The sequence below is a fragment of the Zootoca vivipara genome, chromosome 8, assembly GCF_965207765.1.
Source record: "Zootoca vivipara chromosome 8, rZooViv2.hap1.1, whole genome shotgun sequence".
Classification (NCBI taxonomy): Eukaryota; Metazoa; Chordata; class Lepidosauria; order Squamata; family Lacertidae; genus Zootoca; species Zootoca vivipara.
Genome location: NC_142591.1, coordinates 68,171,548 through 68,189,947, shown reverse-complemented (window position 1 = coordinate 68,189,947; position 18,400 = coordinate 68,171,548). Strand labels below are relative to the sequence as shown.

The following is an 18,400-nucleotide window of genomic DNA, read 5'->3' as shown; positions in this document are numbered from 1 at the left end:
AACACCCTACAGGATTAATGCAACACTGATCGTGACAATGTGCCTTTTAAGAGAGCTTTTTACAGTATGCTGAAAATATTTGGTTAGAGGCAGCTTAATAGCAGCTGTTAGTGCAGGTTTGCAGAGTGCTGTTGTGCGTATGTCCATCTTACAGACTTCCTTCAAGCATCTGGTTGGCTCTTGTGAGAACAGGATGCTGGACTGGATGGGCCATTGGCCTGGTCCAGCAGTTCATCTTACGTTCTTATTGTGAGAGAACCTGGTGATAAATCTGTGGTATATCTAGCCTAAGTAATCACCCCATTTCTTGAGTTGGCTCACCATTCTTCATGTGATGAAGGTGAGGAGGATTCCCAGGGCAAGTTAGACATATTTCATCTGACAATCTCTTATGTGTGAAGTTTGGCAGTGTCTTTGGATTAGTGAAGTAGCTGAGTTTCCAATTGGAATGTCACAGATATCTGCTTTTTCCACCAAAGCTCTTTAAGCCTAAAAATAAGAGGGGGGGGGGAGAGGGAGACGACTTACCCAGGGCTTAGATTTTACTAGGCTATCCAAGATAACAATAAATGAAAATGCAGAAGGGAATGTTTCAAGGCAAGGGAGTCAACCTTCCTTAGCAAGCAGGGAACAATTTGTCTGTATTTCTGATGGCAGCTCTGTCAATATATATATAACCCTAGAATTATCACTCTGCTCATTTTAGGAGCGAACTTCTTACCCATCAGCCTCTCTGGCAAAGGACAGTAATATATAAAGCACAATCCTTAATCCCACATTTTATTGAAAAGCTGTCCTACAAAGTAAATTTAATGCTTGCCATCTTCTCTCAAATCTCACTGGAGGCTCCAACCAGGAGTGATTTGTGTTCTGCCCCAAGGAGATTTATTAACTTATTACGTAAGCCTGCCCAACACTGCACAGGTAATTGCTATTACTCTCCGTAAGTGTTTTTAGAAGGCAATGGTGTTGGTCCTACTGTAGCTTTAGTAAGCACAGATGCCATGGCCCAAACTTCAAGCTCAGAGTCAGAAGAAGATGACAGCCTAGCTGGATCTACGGCTGCTGTGACACTGGCTGTAGTGGTGAGTCAGGCTCCTGAAACTGTGAGACCACCAAACCAAAGTCCACTAAGCCCAGGGCCCCATGAGAAACTTACCATGAGCTTGAGGAGCCAAGTGGCTCCTTCACTACCATGCCTGCCCAACAGCATGCCTGGCAGGAGACCCCAAAGTGGAGAAAGAAAACACCTGTGCCCAGGCCAGGTTTCTGGCCCTCTTAAAGTCTTCTTTAAGCAAGGGGTTGGGACTTAAGGCAGGTGGGATGAACAGGTGAACAGCCTTCAACGTCAGGCCATCCAGGTGTCATTAGACTACAATTCCCATTGTCCCTACTGGCTGGGGTTTATGGGAGTTAAGAGTTCAACAAGGTGTGGAAGGAATGGGGAAGACTGGGCAAGAGACAGGTTCCTAAAGGCCTCCATCTATTTTGGTTGGAGCAATTTACTCAGGCAGAGCTATTCATGGTGTTTGCCTTGCTCCATCATGAATTACGCTCTCCTTATTGGGACCGGCGCAAGACAACAGGCACAGAAAGAATATGATACACCAAACACAGAATTCATTGAACATACCGATGGCATATTCAATTTCATTTTAAGTACTGCTTTGCACCCTTTTGCTTACTTTGTTTTCTCTTATCCTGTGACAGCTGTAATTTTGGCCCTGTTAAGAACTGGATGTTGCAGTACAAAACTGAGTGGAAGACTTTAGAGGTGACTTCACCTATGTCATGTAAACAGGAAGCATGGTAAAGCTATTATTACAGAAAGGTAACAAGATCTGTCCTGTTACTCTCACACATAGGATGTATCAGTTACACTCAGCAAAGTCTCCATTCGTATTAGAGAGCTTTATATATCTATCTGCCTATTGCTCCTGACGATTAATTAAATGAAATATTACAGCTATGACTAAGCAGTTCTCCCATGTGGTGGTGGTGGTGTTATTCAAACTTTTAGCCTGGGTTATTTGGAAAGCCTAGAGCACAGTACAATACAGATTGGAAGCAAATTCTATAATCTAGTATATCAGGTTCTAGGATATTATGGTAAAAGAACTTAACAGAGTCAGCAGAAAATAAAATTTTTAGCTGTAGTCCAGTGTGCGCACACACAGACTAGTATTGCCAGTTAAACAGTGAAGTGTAATAATTAGGACACCTGGGTTCGAATCTGCATTCAGCCATAAAATTTATTGGCTGCCTTGAAGCAGTCATTCTTTCTCTGGCTGACCTACGTAACATCTGGAAGAAAGCTCTGAAAAGCTGCTCCAATTCCCTCCAAAATAGATCCCCATCACCAAAAGGAGGATTCTGTGGATTGGCAAGTTTCAGAGGTGGGGCATAGATAATTTCTTATATGAGCTGGTGTTTTGGTGCCAATGATGGGTAGGGAAGAAAGAACATTTAGCATTGCCATGCTCTACCTCAATATGCTTAACACATATGAAGATTCACTCAAAACACAGGGAAAGGCACGATGGCAGAGAGTTTTTAAAATCAGGAATATATAAAGCGAGTGGAAGAGAGAGAAAGTATGTCTCCCTTTCTCAAAATATGAGAACTCCCCAGCTCAAGCCAACTCTACTTCCAAACAACCAGCACTAGCCAAAAACCAAAGGGGGAAGATAAGCCTTGGAACTGTAAAGGACCCAAGGTGAGCCAAGGAAGCTATGCTGCTTCCTCTTTTGTGCCCCATGGCAGGAGCTTTGCTTCTCCCACACTCAAGATATTAGAAATTGGGTGTCACCTAATGATTGGTGGTAGGTAGAGGACATCATAGGAGGGGTGTTTCCAGCTACCCCACCCCTTCCTTTCGGAAGGCTTGCAAGCTGCTGCAGGAGACAGGCTGTGAGCAACAGCACGGGATATGTTTCTCAGACCTAGATGTTTCCCTGTTATTTCTCTATCACCAGGAGTTGTAAAGTTGTTAATGTAATATTTATAGCACTGATGATTTATTATTATTATTATATTTGCTATTGTGTTGTTTTGCTGTGTTATTATGAAATGGTTTTTGCACTGAAATGCATTCCTGTTTTCTTTATTGTAAGCCACTTTGAGCATGATTTTGTGTGTGTGGGGGGGGAAGTGACATACAAATAACATTATAAATGAGTGAATGGCAAGCAAGAAGAAATGTATAATTAACCAGAGAAAAGTGGTGATGAGCTCCAGTTTAGATGACTTAAATAAAAAGATTAGACCTAGGCAAGATTAGATCTAGGTAGATCTAGGTAGATTAAGGGTTATACTGTGGAATTCCAGAAGCTGGAGAAAATAACAGGGAATGGATATCACTTTCACATTTTCCACATATTTCTCCAGTGGACTGCTTTGATTTGCCTTGCCCTTTACAGAATCGGCTGCAGTAGCTTTTCTCACAAGACTGGTGTTTTTGTTCCTGCTTGAAAGCACCTGAAAGGTGCATCTGGCTTATGGAATATGTTTCTGGAAACAAAAATGTGCAATTGCATTATCTTGATCTGATTCTGCAAAGCAATTCTTCTATTCTTATGGGGCTGGTAGAATCTAAAAAGAAAATGCATATACATGTTTGCTTTGGAACCCTTGCTTTCTCCTAGCTGCTAAACCCTTTCCTGGGACTTTATATTCTCATGGCTAAAAATTGGCCACTGTTTCTTTAATGCTAAAAGAATTAAGTCAGCATGAGTCAGAGGCCTACAATGACTCATGAAACCTTTCACCTAATTGTAGCTGTGTATAGAGTGGTCAGTGTTAGTGTTGGGTGTGGGTTGGTTGGTTGGTTGGAGAAAAGCTGGTAGTGTTGATGTGTGTACAGTTGGTCAGTCGTTTTGCAGATAAAGACTTTTAAGAATAAAAGCAGAAAATACTATGCAAGGACACTCTTCTCGTGGACTCTTTTATGCCAACAGGGGTCTGAGGACCAGGCTGAGGAGACAAAGGAAGTCAGGACCTCCCCCCCCCCCAAAAAAAAACACACACACACAACACTGACATATATTTGGGCAGGATGCCATCGTGTCAATCTTACCACACTGTTCCCTTAAAATGCTTTGATAGCTTATGCAATTTCCTGATTATCTGGTCATTCATATTTGTATTTTGTTTAAACTTTGTTCCCAAAACTTGTGCAATTACAGAGTTGAGAATCACTTTTGAGGTATGAGTGACTAATCCTTTGGCAGGGATGTGGGAGGATTAATGGCTTTATGGCAAAACAACATTACTAGCAAGCAGACCCATCTGCTTGCAAAGAAACAGCAAAGAGGAAATGCAATTTTCCCATGGCAGGTCAAACTCATTTAATGTGCAGCAGCTGTTAAAAAGGACACAGACACTTTAGACCATATGATTACTAAGGAAAAAAATCATCTGAATCACCCAGGAGAGAACCTTTGTCTTAAATTTATTATACTTTTGCCATCTCATCATAATAGCCCTCCCAGAAGAGCTACAGCAGAATGTCTCACCACATCCTTTGTCACCCATCCTAAATTCAGTGTAGTCAATGCAGAACCTAGCAAGTGAATGTTGCCATTATACCACACAAAAAGTAACCCCCCCCAGGAATTACAGCAATTATTATTGGCCAAGTGCTTATTTTGACATTAAGAGTTCATTTAAGAGCATGCATGTTTGTCAGAGGCCAAAGAGATTACTTTTGGTGTTGTAAATTATGCTCCTGTCTCATGTGTATTTGTTTATTTATTAAGGTAGCTATCTACCACCAATCCATACTGTATAAAGCAGGCATCCCCAAACTGTGGCCCTCCAGGTGTTTTGACCTACAACTCCCATGATCCCTAGCTAACAGGACCAGTGGTCAGGGATGATGGGAATTGTAGTCCAAAACAACTGGAGGGCCGAAGTTTGGGGGTGCCTGGTATACAGCAATGAATACAATAAGATATGGCCTACCATAAAAGCAGTACATATCTTTCATTCTGTACAGTGCCACACATACCTCAAACACAACATTGGTAGTACAATTCAAGAATTTCCTGTTTTAAATGACAGAAGAGAATGCACTTCACTCTTTCCCCACAGTATTCTAGCTTTAAATTTGTTAGTAATTTTTATTTTCATTTTTTAAAAAGTTATTGTAGTATTAAAGTAGAAAGTTTCATAACAAAACTCATTTAGGTTTGGCAGTTAGCCACTAGCCACATTGAGGTGACATGACTTTTGATTCTGTTTCATGGCTTTTTCCTCCCCTGCACCTACTCAATCTCTTTTTATTCCACGAACACTAATTTCAGCACCAAGGACAGTTCCACGCTGCCTGTATACTATTTCAAACCAGTCACTTTAGGTTGAAGTAATTGTTTTGCATCTGAAGGCAGCCCTGTATTGGGAAGTTTTTGATGTCTGACGTTTGCTGTGCTTTTATTACCGGTACTGTATGTTGTAAGCCACCTAAAGTGGCTGGGGCAACCCAGTCAGATGGGGAGGGTATAAATAATAAAATTACTACTACTACTATATTACTTGCCTTCTAAGACAGCATTAGATTTCTTTATTTTTAAAGAGTTCAAAATTCAGTGGAAACCAATACAGAAAGATGAATGCAACTTCCAAAGCTGCCATTTTCCTAATAAAGATCCTAAGTTGCTAATTACTTCAGCTGTTGTGGCAGCGAACATCTGTTTGCACACTTTTATCTTCCTAGTGGCCTAATGAGATTTAAAAAGCTGATGCATTTTTGAAGCAGGGATTGTTTGTGGTTTACAAGCTGTCCTGTCAATTATTTCTTTCAGCAAAAGTGGTGAATTACACTAAAACTAGAGGCTTAGAAACCCATTGTTCTGCTGGTTTGTTTACTAAGGAAACGTTCCCATCCTGTAGACAGATCTGTAACTTCTAGGCTCCTACTGCAACACATTCTGCACAAGGCTGTTGAAGGCAACAAAGGAGCTTCAACACGTGCAGAATCCTGCATGCCACCATCCTAGAGAAACACTTAAAAGCAGGTGAATGTTCAACCTCCATTGAGCCATTTCTTCTGGACTCATTCAAAGTCCTGTTTCTCATCTTTAAAGCCTAGCATGACCTTCAGGACTGCCTCCTTGCATAATCCAACATCAGGTGAGGATGAGTGAGCAGGCTTTACAGCCTGCGCCATTTTTTTGTGGCAAGTTTGGGTGGTAGTGCCTAGGAAGCAGGCTGCTTTTTCAACTGCCCTATGTTTGTGGAGCATCATTCCTAAAAAAGGAAAGCTATCTTCTTGATAGTTTAGAAACAATTGTAAAGCACACCACTTACATCAGGCATTCGCTTATCGCAATTGCCATTTGTCTTCCATTGTTATAGCGTCTAATATTATATGGTCGGCTTGTAAATTGTATTTTTGTTATGCCACCTTCTCTTGAAGCTTTTTTTGGGAATGTGGTATATTAATATTCTAAGTAATAAATATAAATACAGACTTCCTCAGTGCCTTATCCTGATAGACTAGCTCACTGGCTTGATTACCATTTGGACAAAATTGGGGTGAGGAACCTTTGGCCCTCCAGATGTTGCTAACTAAAACTCCCATCAGCCCCAGCAAGAATTATTGATGCTCGGGGATGATGGGAGTTGTAGTTCAACAATATTCAGGGGGACAAAAGTTTCCCCACATCTGGGTTATAACTATGATCAACAGAAGAAGAAGAGGAGGAGGAGGAGGAGAAGGAGCTGTTGGTGTTGTTGTTTTAATCAACTTCTACACAATTATTTCAAGGCAATACATAAAAAACTGTAAAATCCCCAGTTAGATATGTACACACAAGAACTAGAGCAATTAAATTTAAAACAAAACTAAAACAATACAAAATAGACACTCGTGGCAAAGACCCATTAATCCATCTGAGAAAGCTTGTTAGAACACAAATGTTTTCAGTTGTCTTTAGAAAGCGGGTGCCTGTCATATCTTTAAAGGAAGGCTATTCCACAAACCAGGGGCAGATGTAGAGATATAATGTGGTGCTGCCCTTGGAGACTTTCTGAAGGCTTCAGGAGTGAAGCAACAAAATACTCCACATTCTTACAGGACCCGATAGCTAGTACCCTGTATATATAACCAATTTGCTTCCTTCGTTTCCTTCTTTCCACTCCCAAATATGCACAAGAAACAGCAGGGAAGCAATTTCTGCATACCAACTCTGGAAAATACCCATTTATAGAGTACTGTAAGTATTGTTTTTTTTTTCAAGCTGGCAATATTTTCATAAAGAGATTTTCTTTATCTGAAATTCATCTGGGCATTATCAAGAAATCATTCTTCAGTACATCTGGAGCTGAGTTAAATTTTCTTTCCTGGGAGCCTTTGATTACCTCTCTGCATGCAGCGACATGTGCTTAATTAAAACTTTAATGGCAAGTGTCATTAAAAAAGACACACAACGCATACCAAATTGTACTTAAGACTCCCCGCCCGAAAATTGGCAGAGCTGTATCTCCCTGGAACTAAAATGGCAACAGCATTTAACTTGAAGTACCCTCAAATTGTGAGATTTATAGCCATGTTACATATAAATATTGTACTGCCATAAAAAGGCAACATATGGCAAGAGCCATTTGTTAGCATTTCATGGTGTCTGATAAAAGCACCATACCCATTTTGCACTGCGGGCTAAATAACTGACAGTACCATTCTAACCATGTCCAAATGGGATTTCTTCACATGGTTGGATTAACACATTTTTAAAATGCTTATGCTGATGATAATAAAGTTTTGTAGAAAGAATAGGATTGCCATAGATCTTTGATTTTACCTGCTGGCAACGGCATTCCTAGCAAGCAAGTCTGAACAAAAATGCACCTATAGCTACAGATATTTCTACTGTATACTCAATCAGATTGTATGGGATTTTATTTTGTTGGTTAATGAAAACCAATGTTTTTATACATTGATCTTTTACGATTACAGATTTTGACAATAAATCTGTAAACAAGAAGATAGCAAGCTGTTGGGTTCAAGCAAGAATTAATAAAACTGAAAAGTATTCATTAACTTTGGGGGGGACTTGCATTTTAGCTGAGAAAAATTAACTGAGATGGTCTGAACAAGATTTTGAAATTGCCAGGTCACATGACTGAGCTGAACAGGCATACGATCCAGCCTAAGTCCCTCCTCTCTGGTTATGTTTCCACCATGTCCCTGGCACATCACTTTTTTTAGAGCTTATGCCCGTTTAAGATCCACTGAGCTCAGCTCATCCAGCTGGCTACCAGTTGAGACAGGATAGGAGTGTCAGGGGGGGATATGCTGGCATATCTCTACCTGTGTTGAGGATGAAGGAGTTAAGACACCGCTGCGCAGCTGTGCTGGGGTCTCCCGGCTCAGCTGGAGATCTGCTGGATCCTAGCTCACTCATCCTGTCATATCTTGCTATAGGGTTGTTCCCTTACATACAACAAAGGAGTTAAAACAAGCAAGGTGTTTTACTATAAGTAAGGTAGCCCAATAATAAAACAAGCTATACTGTATTGCCCCACCACCGTACCCCAAACCAAAGGAGGAATCCTCATGAAGTTAACAGGGAAAACAGCCAATTTGATAAAAGAGCTTAGGAACAGCCCAAACTTCAAAAGATTGAACGGGTGTGGGGGAAAGGAAGGCCTTTGCATTAATGCAGAGGGCCAGGGGAGCATCTTTGGGGAGAGCATGACACAGATAGGGGGTGCCACTGCTGAAAAGGTCCTCTCTCATTATCACCCTCTATTTGTCAGAAGGAAGTTCTGTTCTGAACAACTTTCAAATGTACAGGAGCTTTTTACATTTGGGCACCACATTGATTCAAAACAAAACAAAGTAATTTTTTATATAATGACTCCTTTCCTGCTCTGCTTTTTTAAAGGCTTTTGACATCAGTTCTCTGTCCATTTTGGTTCTACCTCTTTGTTTTCCTCCTTTAACAAAATTAACAAATGTCATATGAAATAGTTACTCAAGAATTTCAGTATTGTCTCTTCTCTTCTGGTGGAGCCTGGCTTAAAAATATATACATATACTGGGCTTGCAGCTAAATCACACACATTCTTCCATTCCTCCCATCACCACAAAAAGATTCTCTACAATATACTGTATGGAATCAGTGAGGCTGAGTTTATCGGCATGTGCTCTGTTGGGTTTTATAAAATAAATTATGTGTAAAGCACATTTATACTTTGAGATTGTGTCCTGCTTAAAGCAAGCCTTATTGAATAAGTAAACAATGCAAGCTGATTTCTCCATCCTGAGGCAAGTTGGTAGCAGAGTGACAGGCGATAACATCTCAACGGAACTGACATGCAAGATTCCTTGCATTTTATTTCACCCATCGACTTGCAAGCCTGCGTTTGTGATTGTAAAGAGAGTGGTCTACGTGTTCACAGCAGCAAATGTCAAGAGGCGATCCTTGGCATTAAAACGTTAGTCCCTGGAACAGAGTTGGCTGCCCCAAAACATGACAGCAGATGCTTTTACAGTACTTGTACATAAGTTAGCAATCTTTACGAAAGCAGAGTAATGGTACAGACTCAGAAGGGAGAAAGGAGCTAATTCACTCGCCAGAGTGGTGCATGCTCTAGTTATCTCCTGCTTGGACTACTGCAATGCCCTCTACATGGAGCTACCTTTGAAGGTGACACAGAAACTACAACTAATCCAGAATGCGGCAGCTAGACTGGTGACTGGGAGCGGCTGCCCAGACCATATAACACTGGTCCTGAAAGACCTACATTGGCTCCCAGTATGTTTCCGAGCACAATTAAGTATTGGTGCTGACCTTTAACACCCTAAATGGCCTCAGCCCAGTATACCTGAAGGAGCGTCTCTACCCCCATCATTCAGCCCAGACACTGAGATCCAGCTCCGAGGGCCTTCTGGCAGTTCCCTCACTGCAAGAAGTGAGGTTACAGGGAACCAGGCAGAGGGCCTTCTCGGTAGTGGCGCCCGCCCTGTGGAACGCCCTCCCATCAGATGTCAAGGAAATAAGCAACTATCAGACTTTTAGAAGACATCTGAAGACAGCCCTGTTAAGGGAGGTTTTTAATGTTTGATGTTTTATTGTGCTTTTAATTCTGTTGGAAGTCACCCAGAGTGACTGGGGAAACCCAGCCAGATGGGTGGGGTTTATATTATTATTATTATTATTATTATTATTATTATTATTATTATTATTATTATCCAGCCTTGGAGCTTTCACAAGGCAAAATGTTAGCAAGGATGAGCATTGGCTCAATTCATGAGCCCAGTGACAAGAAATTCAAGGCTGCATGGGGGCTGAAAAGTTGTTGAAACAAGTTTCCACACCCGCCTGGCAAGCTTAAAGGTGAGGCAGAGTGCAGCCCTTATGCGAATATTCCTGCAGGACTGTCTCACCTGCAAGCTGACTCTAAATGTAGATAGAAGCACTACCTTGTCCTGGGAGAGAGTGCTGGACCTGTCTCCCTCTCTCAATTCCGTTTGGCCACCCCAGGCTGTGCTTGGAAGCCTTCACAAGACTCTGGCAGGGCCCTCATCCACACAGAAGAGGGGGGGAGCATATGGGACACCTGCCCCAACCTTGGAGCCAGTTGTGTTCAGAGAAAGGGAAGGGCTTCCTATCTGTTCCAGCCCCACTTTTCCATCCCTTCTCATCTCTGTCCAGAGTCTGCCATCCTGTGCCTGAGCCCAAAAGCACCAAGGGATTCATGACATCTGCCGTGAACAGCAGAACTTGCCTCCCTCTTGTCACTGTCGGACAATCTTTAAATAAAAGCCAATGTTTAAACAGTTGATGCTTGCACTTGCAAAAGAGCACAGCATGTCGATGATCTGCAAGAGACCATCCTAGACAAGAAGCCATTCTATAGATAAATGTGTGAATTAACATTTACAAAAAAAACCCCAACCAAAACAGCCTGTCTGTGGCAATCATCACATATACTTGCCACCCAGAATAGACCAACTGAAGCACAAGCCCTGTTGCTCACATGTTTTAATATCATTCAATTTGTGTGCCAAAAAAGTAAGGAAATACCACTAAGTTCCACGCACAAGATACGGGAATAAAATGAAAAACATTCTGCTTTAATTAGCTATTGCACTGCCAGTTCACTCCAGAAATAGATTTCAGCAATATATAACAAAACAAAACAAAAAAAACCACAGAGAAAGAAACAGAATATGCAAAACTTTTGAGAGAGAAATAATTGAGTAATCATAAATAAGTAATCTAGACCTGCATTAAATATAGGCATCCAATTAAAAGCCATGACTAACTTAGGTCTATTAATTTCATTGGGTCTACTCTAAATAAAATTAGTTGTCAACAAGCCTTCATTTCTAGGTCACTTTTGAATGCAGCTGCTTTTCATTACTAAATACCCCTTTCCACCTTTTTGAATCTTTTTAAAGAAATTGTGAAGGTGATGGCAATAGCTTCCTATTCAAACCCAAGCTGAAGAAATCTCAGCTAAAGAATCCCTAACAGATGACCATCCAAAAGTCTGTATAAAACCTTAAGTGAAGGAGAGTTTACCACCTTCTGAGATAGTCCACTCCACTGACGAGCAGTTCTTACTGTCAGAAAGCTATTCCTGATGTTTCACCAGAATCTCCCTTCTTGTAATTTGAATCCACTGGTTCGCCGACCCCCTGGAGCAGCAGAAAACAAGCATACTCCATCGCCCATGGAATTTGGCACTTGTGCACGGCAAAAATATTTAGAAACAAGCCAACATGTAAAGCATCCTAAACATATAATAGTGGACAGGAAGGAGGAAAATGCTGCAGAAAACATGAGAAAATAGTTACCTGTTGTTTTATCATGTTAATTGGCTTTCAAGAGGTGGGAAATTCCAATCGAGGGGGGGAAACATGAACTGGAAGCAAAAGGTGGGACTAGGATAAAAAAGGACATGCAGAGCACAAGGCAGCCAGAGTTTGACAGAGGACCACATATAATGCACGGTTCAGTCTCATTCATCTCATCAAGACAAATTTAAGCATGCAATCCTCAGTTTATAGGAATCACACATCGCGCCCCAAATCCAACTGCTGAAAATCTTGATCTCCAGTTTCTTTATTTTAGATTCAATTAAATGTAGTAAAGTCACATCCAAGAGCAGGAAGGTATAGCTACCAGTGCGGAGAAAACTAGGATATAAAAGCAGGGTTTGAAGCTGGTTTAAGCCCCTGACTTGTTCTTATTCTGGTATGCATTGTTTCTTCGCGTGGGAAACTGTGGTTCATTGAAGATGTGTTGAACCAAAGGTGGACTGTTCCAGAAGCTTTGCTTGTGCCATCTCGGTAGTCAAGACAACCCCACAATTAATTGGTGTTTGTTGTAGCAATGGGCTCATATATGTTCAGATTGCTTTAATAATAATTATTAATAATTAACTTATCATTTATACCCTGCCCACCTGGCTGGGTTGCTCCAGCCAGTCTATTAGCTTTGAGATAAGGTAATTGGCTAGCTTTGATGTTATCCTTATCTGTGGGCTTGGCACGCTGGGGTGGGAGCCCAGAAAGGAGAGCTATCTGAAAGACTTGGGTATTCGCCACCTAAGCCCTTATCTGGACAGGTGAAGTGATGGGAAGTCCTAGGAAAAGTGACATATGCTGCGTTGTTTATAAAGAATGTAAGCCTGTTTGCTTGGACATGGACAAGCCATCTTCACAAAGGCTAGGAGAACTGGCAGGCTGATTTGCTGTAAGTCTACACCTTTCCTTATTAAAGCACCAGAACTGATCGCTCTGGTGTTTTCTGACATCCTTCTTTGCTATCCCTGCACCCAGCCACTCCCACAATCCCTCCTGTGTACCTGTGAACTTCCTGGGTTAATCACTGAAAAAAGAGGGAAGAGGTGATGGTGCAGGGACAGAATGGTCCTAAGGCTTATACATATATGAGTTTATTAAGTCAAGATATGTATTCTGAACATGGGCCATTTAAACCTGCCCTAAAACTATGAGTTTAACAAAGAAACAAAGCTCAAAAAATAGGCGCATCACCTATTTTTTGTTACAGCTTGTTTGTATGTATTTGTTTTATATATAACCAGCTCTTTTCCTTGATTATGACCTCAAAGTATGACAGAGTTATTCTCAAAGTTTCTCAGGTCTCAGTAGGCAGAGATGATTCACCAAATGCAAACTTGTGGCCAGCAGGTAATATGCTTCATACCACAGTGTTTTGCCTGCCAAGCTGGCCATAGGGAACAAGTTCTATGCTGGAAAAAGGGATTGCGATGAGATACGTAGAGTCTGTTCACATTGTAAATGCCACTATGATATTACACTTTCAGATTTCCTGTGAGAGCAAGCCCAAACTTTTAATTCTCTTTATAGAGCATTTTAATTTTGCTCTACTTAAAATGGCCTTTTTCATCCGAAGCACCCGTGAAAGATGGTCTACTAGGGCAACCTTAAGCCTGTCCTCAGGTCACCTCCCACCTACTTGCCTTCTTACAACCTCTCCAAGGGATGGCACTGGCTGCCAACAACGAGGGGAAGTCCTTACGAGGCTCGGAAGAAAATGGCACACATTGAGGAGAGGCTTTGGGCTCTGAACATTATTTCCTGCCAGGGACCATGGGCTCTGTGGTCAAGGGGCACAATCAGAGTGGAGGAGAGTTGGCGGCAGAGCCTCTCTCCTCGGCTGGGCTGGGCGGCGTACATGCAGGAGCTGTCAAGGCAGCTTCCTGGCACCAAACCACAGTTCCACTGCCACTCTGCACCCAGGTCAGGTCTGACCTGGGGGAGGACTGAAGAGTCAGTGGCAGAGAACTGCCGCTGCTCTGCTGGGCTGCAGTGAGCTGCAGTGAGCTCCCTCCGTGCCCTGCACCCCGAGGGGAAGCGCCCTGCGTGCCCGCCCCAGGCAGCAGGCGTATACGCTCTGCCAATGGCGCTAGGTGTACATATGCTACTACAGAGGGGCTCTCCCACCTGATCACCTGCCTGTTACCTATTAACTTTCCTCCTAGGGGAAGGGAGAGAACCAGCAGAGGTGGAAGAGCAGAAAAGGAAAGAAGGGCTTTGATTTCTCAAGGGCTGCAGTTGATTGCTTAAAAAACTGTCAGGAGTTTTTTGAGTGTTTGACTTTAACTCTTAAGCAGCCCAGTTCATTTTGGTGACTAAGCAAGTGGGCGCTCTTTCATCCCCCAAATTAAAGACAAACAACAACAATTGCAATGCAGTCCTTGTGTACATGTTCATATGCTCCACAACAAGCTCTCCTGAACAAATGCATTCATTGTATATTGTCTGGATGGATTAAAAAAGACAGAGGGAGGTGAGAAACGACAGGTACTCACCTTTTAGTGCTAAACATAATGTCAGGCGTTTTGCTTCACATTTATGGGGAATCTGTGCTCAAACCTGTCTTGTTCTTGGCGGCCTGGTTGGGAGGGAAAGACATGAAAACTTCAGGTTAAGCAGATAAGCTGGCATTACCTACCACCTTGAATAAATATTTCCCAGTAAACATGGTTTACACGACCTTGAGGAGTAAGGTCACGCTGCCTACCAGGCATTTCTACAAAAACATGCAAAATGTTTTCAGCCATATAAATTGATGGAGCATAAGGTTAAGGAGAAAAAAAATGGTAATGTGGACAAATGAGGTTGAAGATAATAAGGTAAACAGTGAATGAGTGTCAAACATTTTATCCAATGGATGCCAAAAAAATTAACACCCATGAACGTAAAAACAAGGTTTTTAGTGTTAGCCCAGCCATACATGCCTATTCAATCACTTCAATCTGTGGAGCTTGGATTTCTACAAGTGCCACCCAATGTTCATTCCACATTTGCAAGGAGTTATTCCTTTAGTGTGGCAGCACCTGATCACTGGAACTCCCTGCCTGTTGTCATTAGGAAGGCACCTTTGCTATACCCTGTTTCTCATATTTTAAGACATACCCATAAAATAAGCCATAGCAGGATTTTTAAGCATTCAAGGAATATAAGCCATACCCAAAAAATAAGACATAGTGATAGGCGCAGCAGCAATGCCGGCCGCGGCAGGAGGAGGAGGAAAAAAATAAGACATCCCTTGAAAATAAGCCATAGTGTGTGTTTTTGAGGAAAAAATAAATATAAGACATGTCTTATAATATGAGAAACACGGTACTTTTTTAGATGCCCATTGATAGCTTTTCTGTTTCAGCAAATCTACCCAGACACATAACCAGTTATATTTGTTTTAGATTTTAACTTAGTTTTAATACTGTTTTTATGCATATTGGTTTTTTGGGTTTTTTTGTATTTCATTCATCGTTTATGTATAAATTGCACTTCTACGCAACTTGGGAGAGAACCTTGGAGTAAAACAGTTTTCAAATGTTCTGAATCAATAAATACTGTAAATGTGTTAAATATCTAAACCCCCACAGGGTGGACCTCACTCAAACAACCTGACATAATAATAAAACGTAACATTTATACAGCATGTATTCAAAAATGCTTCGCCAATACTTATAACTTTAGAAAATCATAGCAATCACTACAAAGATGTTTTTAAGAAAGGCCAGCGCTATAATGGTGGTGGGTGGGGGGGGGTGTCACCCGAGGCAGAGCCGTTTTCTTTTGCTTTTCTCCCAACCCATCTCTCTTGCAAAGATACATGCGACCTTTGAGCCAGGCAGTAGTGCAATTGCTCAGCATCTAATTGAACTAAAAAAACTGAGGGTTTTTGTGTGTATCAGTTGTGCGGCTGGAGCTTTGTGATTCAACTATTTTACATGTGCCCGCTCAGACTCAAAGCTTGAAAAAGCTTTAAAGGAAGCCTTAAATTCATTCAATCACAGTTGTTTCCTCTCGCAATTCTGTATGCTGTTTTGTGGGCAGATAAATTTGGGATTGAGAACCATTTCAGAAAATTTATCCAGCAGGAGGAGATATTCTTCAATAGCTTCCCAGGAACAGGGCTTGCCATTAGCAGTGGCTATAGACCAGCAACTTTCTTTTTTTCCTTTAAAGGTGGGGGGGGGGTTCATTGCCAATGCAATTCAAAACAGTAGCACATAGGAACATGGGAATCTGAGTCAGGCCATTGGTCCATCTACCTCAATACTGAGGTAATATTGTCTACATTGTCAATACTGAGGCAGTATTGTCTACACTGACTGGCAGCAGCTCTCCAGGATTTTAGGCTGAAATCTCTCCTAGCTCTTCCTGGAGACACCAAGGGTGGAACCTGTCAGGAGGCATCCTACTCACAAGTAGAACCTTGGCAGAGACACATGCCCGGCTGGCATGTTCTCTCCCTCTGGGCGATCCGTTTGGGAGCTTCTTAAGCATTCTCCAGCCCGAACATCACAGCGCCTGATGCCAGAAGACATCAGCACACTCACGGGATCCACAGAGGTTTGCGCAGTTGCGTAACAGAACTCAGTAGCCCAGCATTTGGCTAATCTACTTTATTTACACATAAACACATACGGAGCACTAGCATCAGGCAGCAAAGAGAAAGAACAAAGAACAACAGTTCCACTTCAGGAACACAGAAAGACAAACATCCTGTCTACGTCACTTCTCATTCCTGTGGAATGAAAACACATACAGTCATATGACAGACAATAAACCTATGACTGCACACGGGGAATGAATCCCTGTTCAAACACAATCCTTTGTTTGAGTTTTGAGTTATGCACTGACAGTCTGGCCATCATTCTGCATCCTCCGTAAATAGCCCAGATCAAGTGTCATCCCGTGACATCATGGGGAGAAAATGGTGGAGAATATTTAGAGAAGATTCTGCTAAGTCAGGGGCGTGGCGTGGGCAGTGTCTGGGGGGCCATGGCCCCGAGTGCAGATTTTTGAAGGGGCGTGAAGCAGGTTCGCCAGTGGGGTTCGCCAGCAGCCAGCTCCTTCACCCAATGCACCCCACCCCTCCAGGACATGCACCCCTCAGTGTCCGTGCAACTGCCCTGGGAGCCGTTTGCTCATGTAATGCTGCTGTGCTACGTGACCTTATTTTTCATGGAAATTTTCTCAGAATACCGAGAGATTCTGGCTCAGCTCTACTCCCATACGTCAATTGCTCTCGCAACACAAATATATTCAAGTGGCCTCTCCCTGTAAGAAAATATAGCTATCAGAAGACATTTAGAAATGCAGAATCTCTAAGCAAATGGTTTTTTGTTTCTTAAAAATACTCTCCGATTAAGTTACATTTGACTGAAAGATTTCGGCTTAAAGAAAGAAGTTTCCTCGGTTTGGGAAACGCTTTAGGGAACATGACATTGGCACAACCATTTTGATGTCATGCCAGGTAAAATGTCTTGTTAGTTCTAGCAGATGAAGCAGCCGTTCTTTTTTTTAAAAAAAGAAAAAAACGAACAAAATTCCAGCTGTATATTTCATTACTCTGTGTTTGGGCAGTGACATTTTCATCTTGGCCTCTCCAGTTTTCTGTGATTTATCGTCACAGTTTCTCTTACTTTCTGTGGAAAGAGAATACAGAGCTCTCCTGCTTCCCTCCATCAATAAATTAAATGTGCACCTCCTTGCAGAGATTATCCTTGCACAGCAAGGAGTAGAAGTAGGCTCCCACCATTTTTACCTCCAGAATTTGCCTGTCTGACCCACCCTCTACAAATGCAGAACACCAAAGCAAGCTGTCCAGTATTCACACTAGATTAAGGTCAGTGCATTACATATATTGTTAATACTTACTTACATAACCTAACCCTCCACACACACACACATAACTCCCATTCTAAATGTTTCCTTCCCCAGAAATTATCCTTTGTGTGTTGGTCATTATTCTACTCTTACCCCCGACATGTGGCCTCAATTACAATGTGCCTACTTTTCTTCCTCCGGAGACATTCTCTACTTATGTACCTGCAGGGCTGACGTGGGAGATAGAAACACCAATTCACTCAGACCCTTTACTCCCAATGGCCACCAACTGGGATTTGAGAGTAATTTTCCAACTCCAGAAAATTTTTCAGAAAAGATGGGTGTGTACAGGTCTGTGGAAAAGCTGACACTAGTTTCTTTGCATAAATGAAAATTGCCAATGGAAAGCAGCTCCCATGATTTTCGGGGGGAACCTGTGACTGCTTAAAGTGGTAGCATATTGATTGAAATCCGTGGTTCTCAAAGGATGCAGCGCACCACACTGCCGTACCAGGAGGGGATGGCAAGTGTGGCAGGAAGATTCTCAAGGACAATCAAAGAAACATTTAAATATTTCAGTTTAGTGTAGTATCAAAATGCTATCACCCCGCGACGGTATCACAAAATAGTATCACTCCGCGACGTAGTGAGCTCCCATTGCTCTGTCCCTGCTCCTTCCAACCTGGCAGTTTGAAAGCACACCAGTGCAAGTAGATAAATAGGTACCGCTGCGGCAGGAAGGTAAACGGCGTTTCCGTGCATTGTGGATTCTGTCAT

General features: G+C 42.1%; 1 protein-coding gene across 10 annotated transcripts in view; it reads right to left on the bottom strand.

Moving 5' to 3' along the window:
- OXR1 (oxidation resistance 1) overlaps positions 1-18,400 on the bottom strand; it is a 232,497-nt gene that overhangs the window by 174,957 nt on the left and 39,140 nt on the right. For all 10 annotated transcript variants that reach the window (XM_035125767.3, XM_088675819.1, XM_088675826.1 and 7 more), the window contains exon 2: positions 14,311-14,393. In XM_035125767.3, coding sequence (XP_034981658.3) covers positions 14,311-14,327 — 17 coding nt within the window. In that variant the 5' untranslated portion in view covers positions 14,328-14,393. The remainder of the gene's footprint in view (positions 1-14,310; positions 14,394-18,400) is intronic.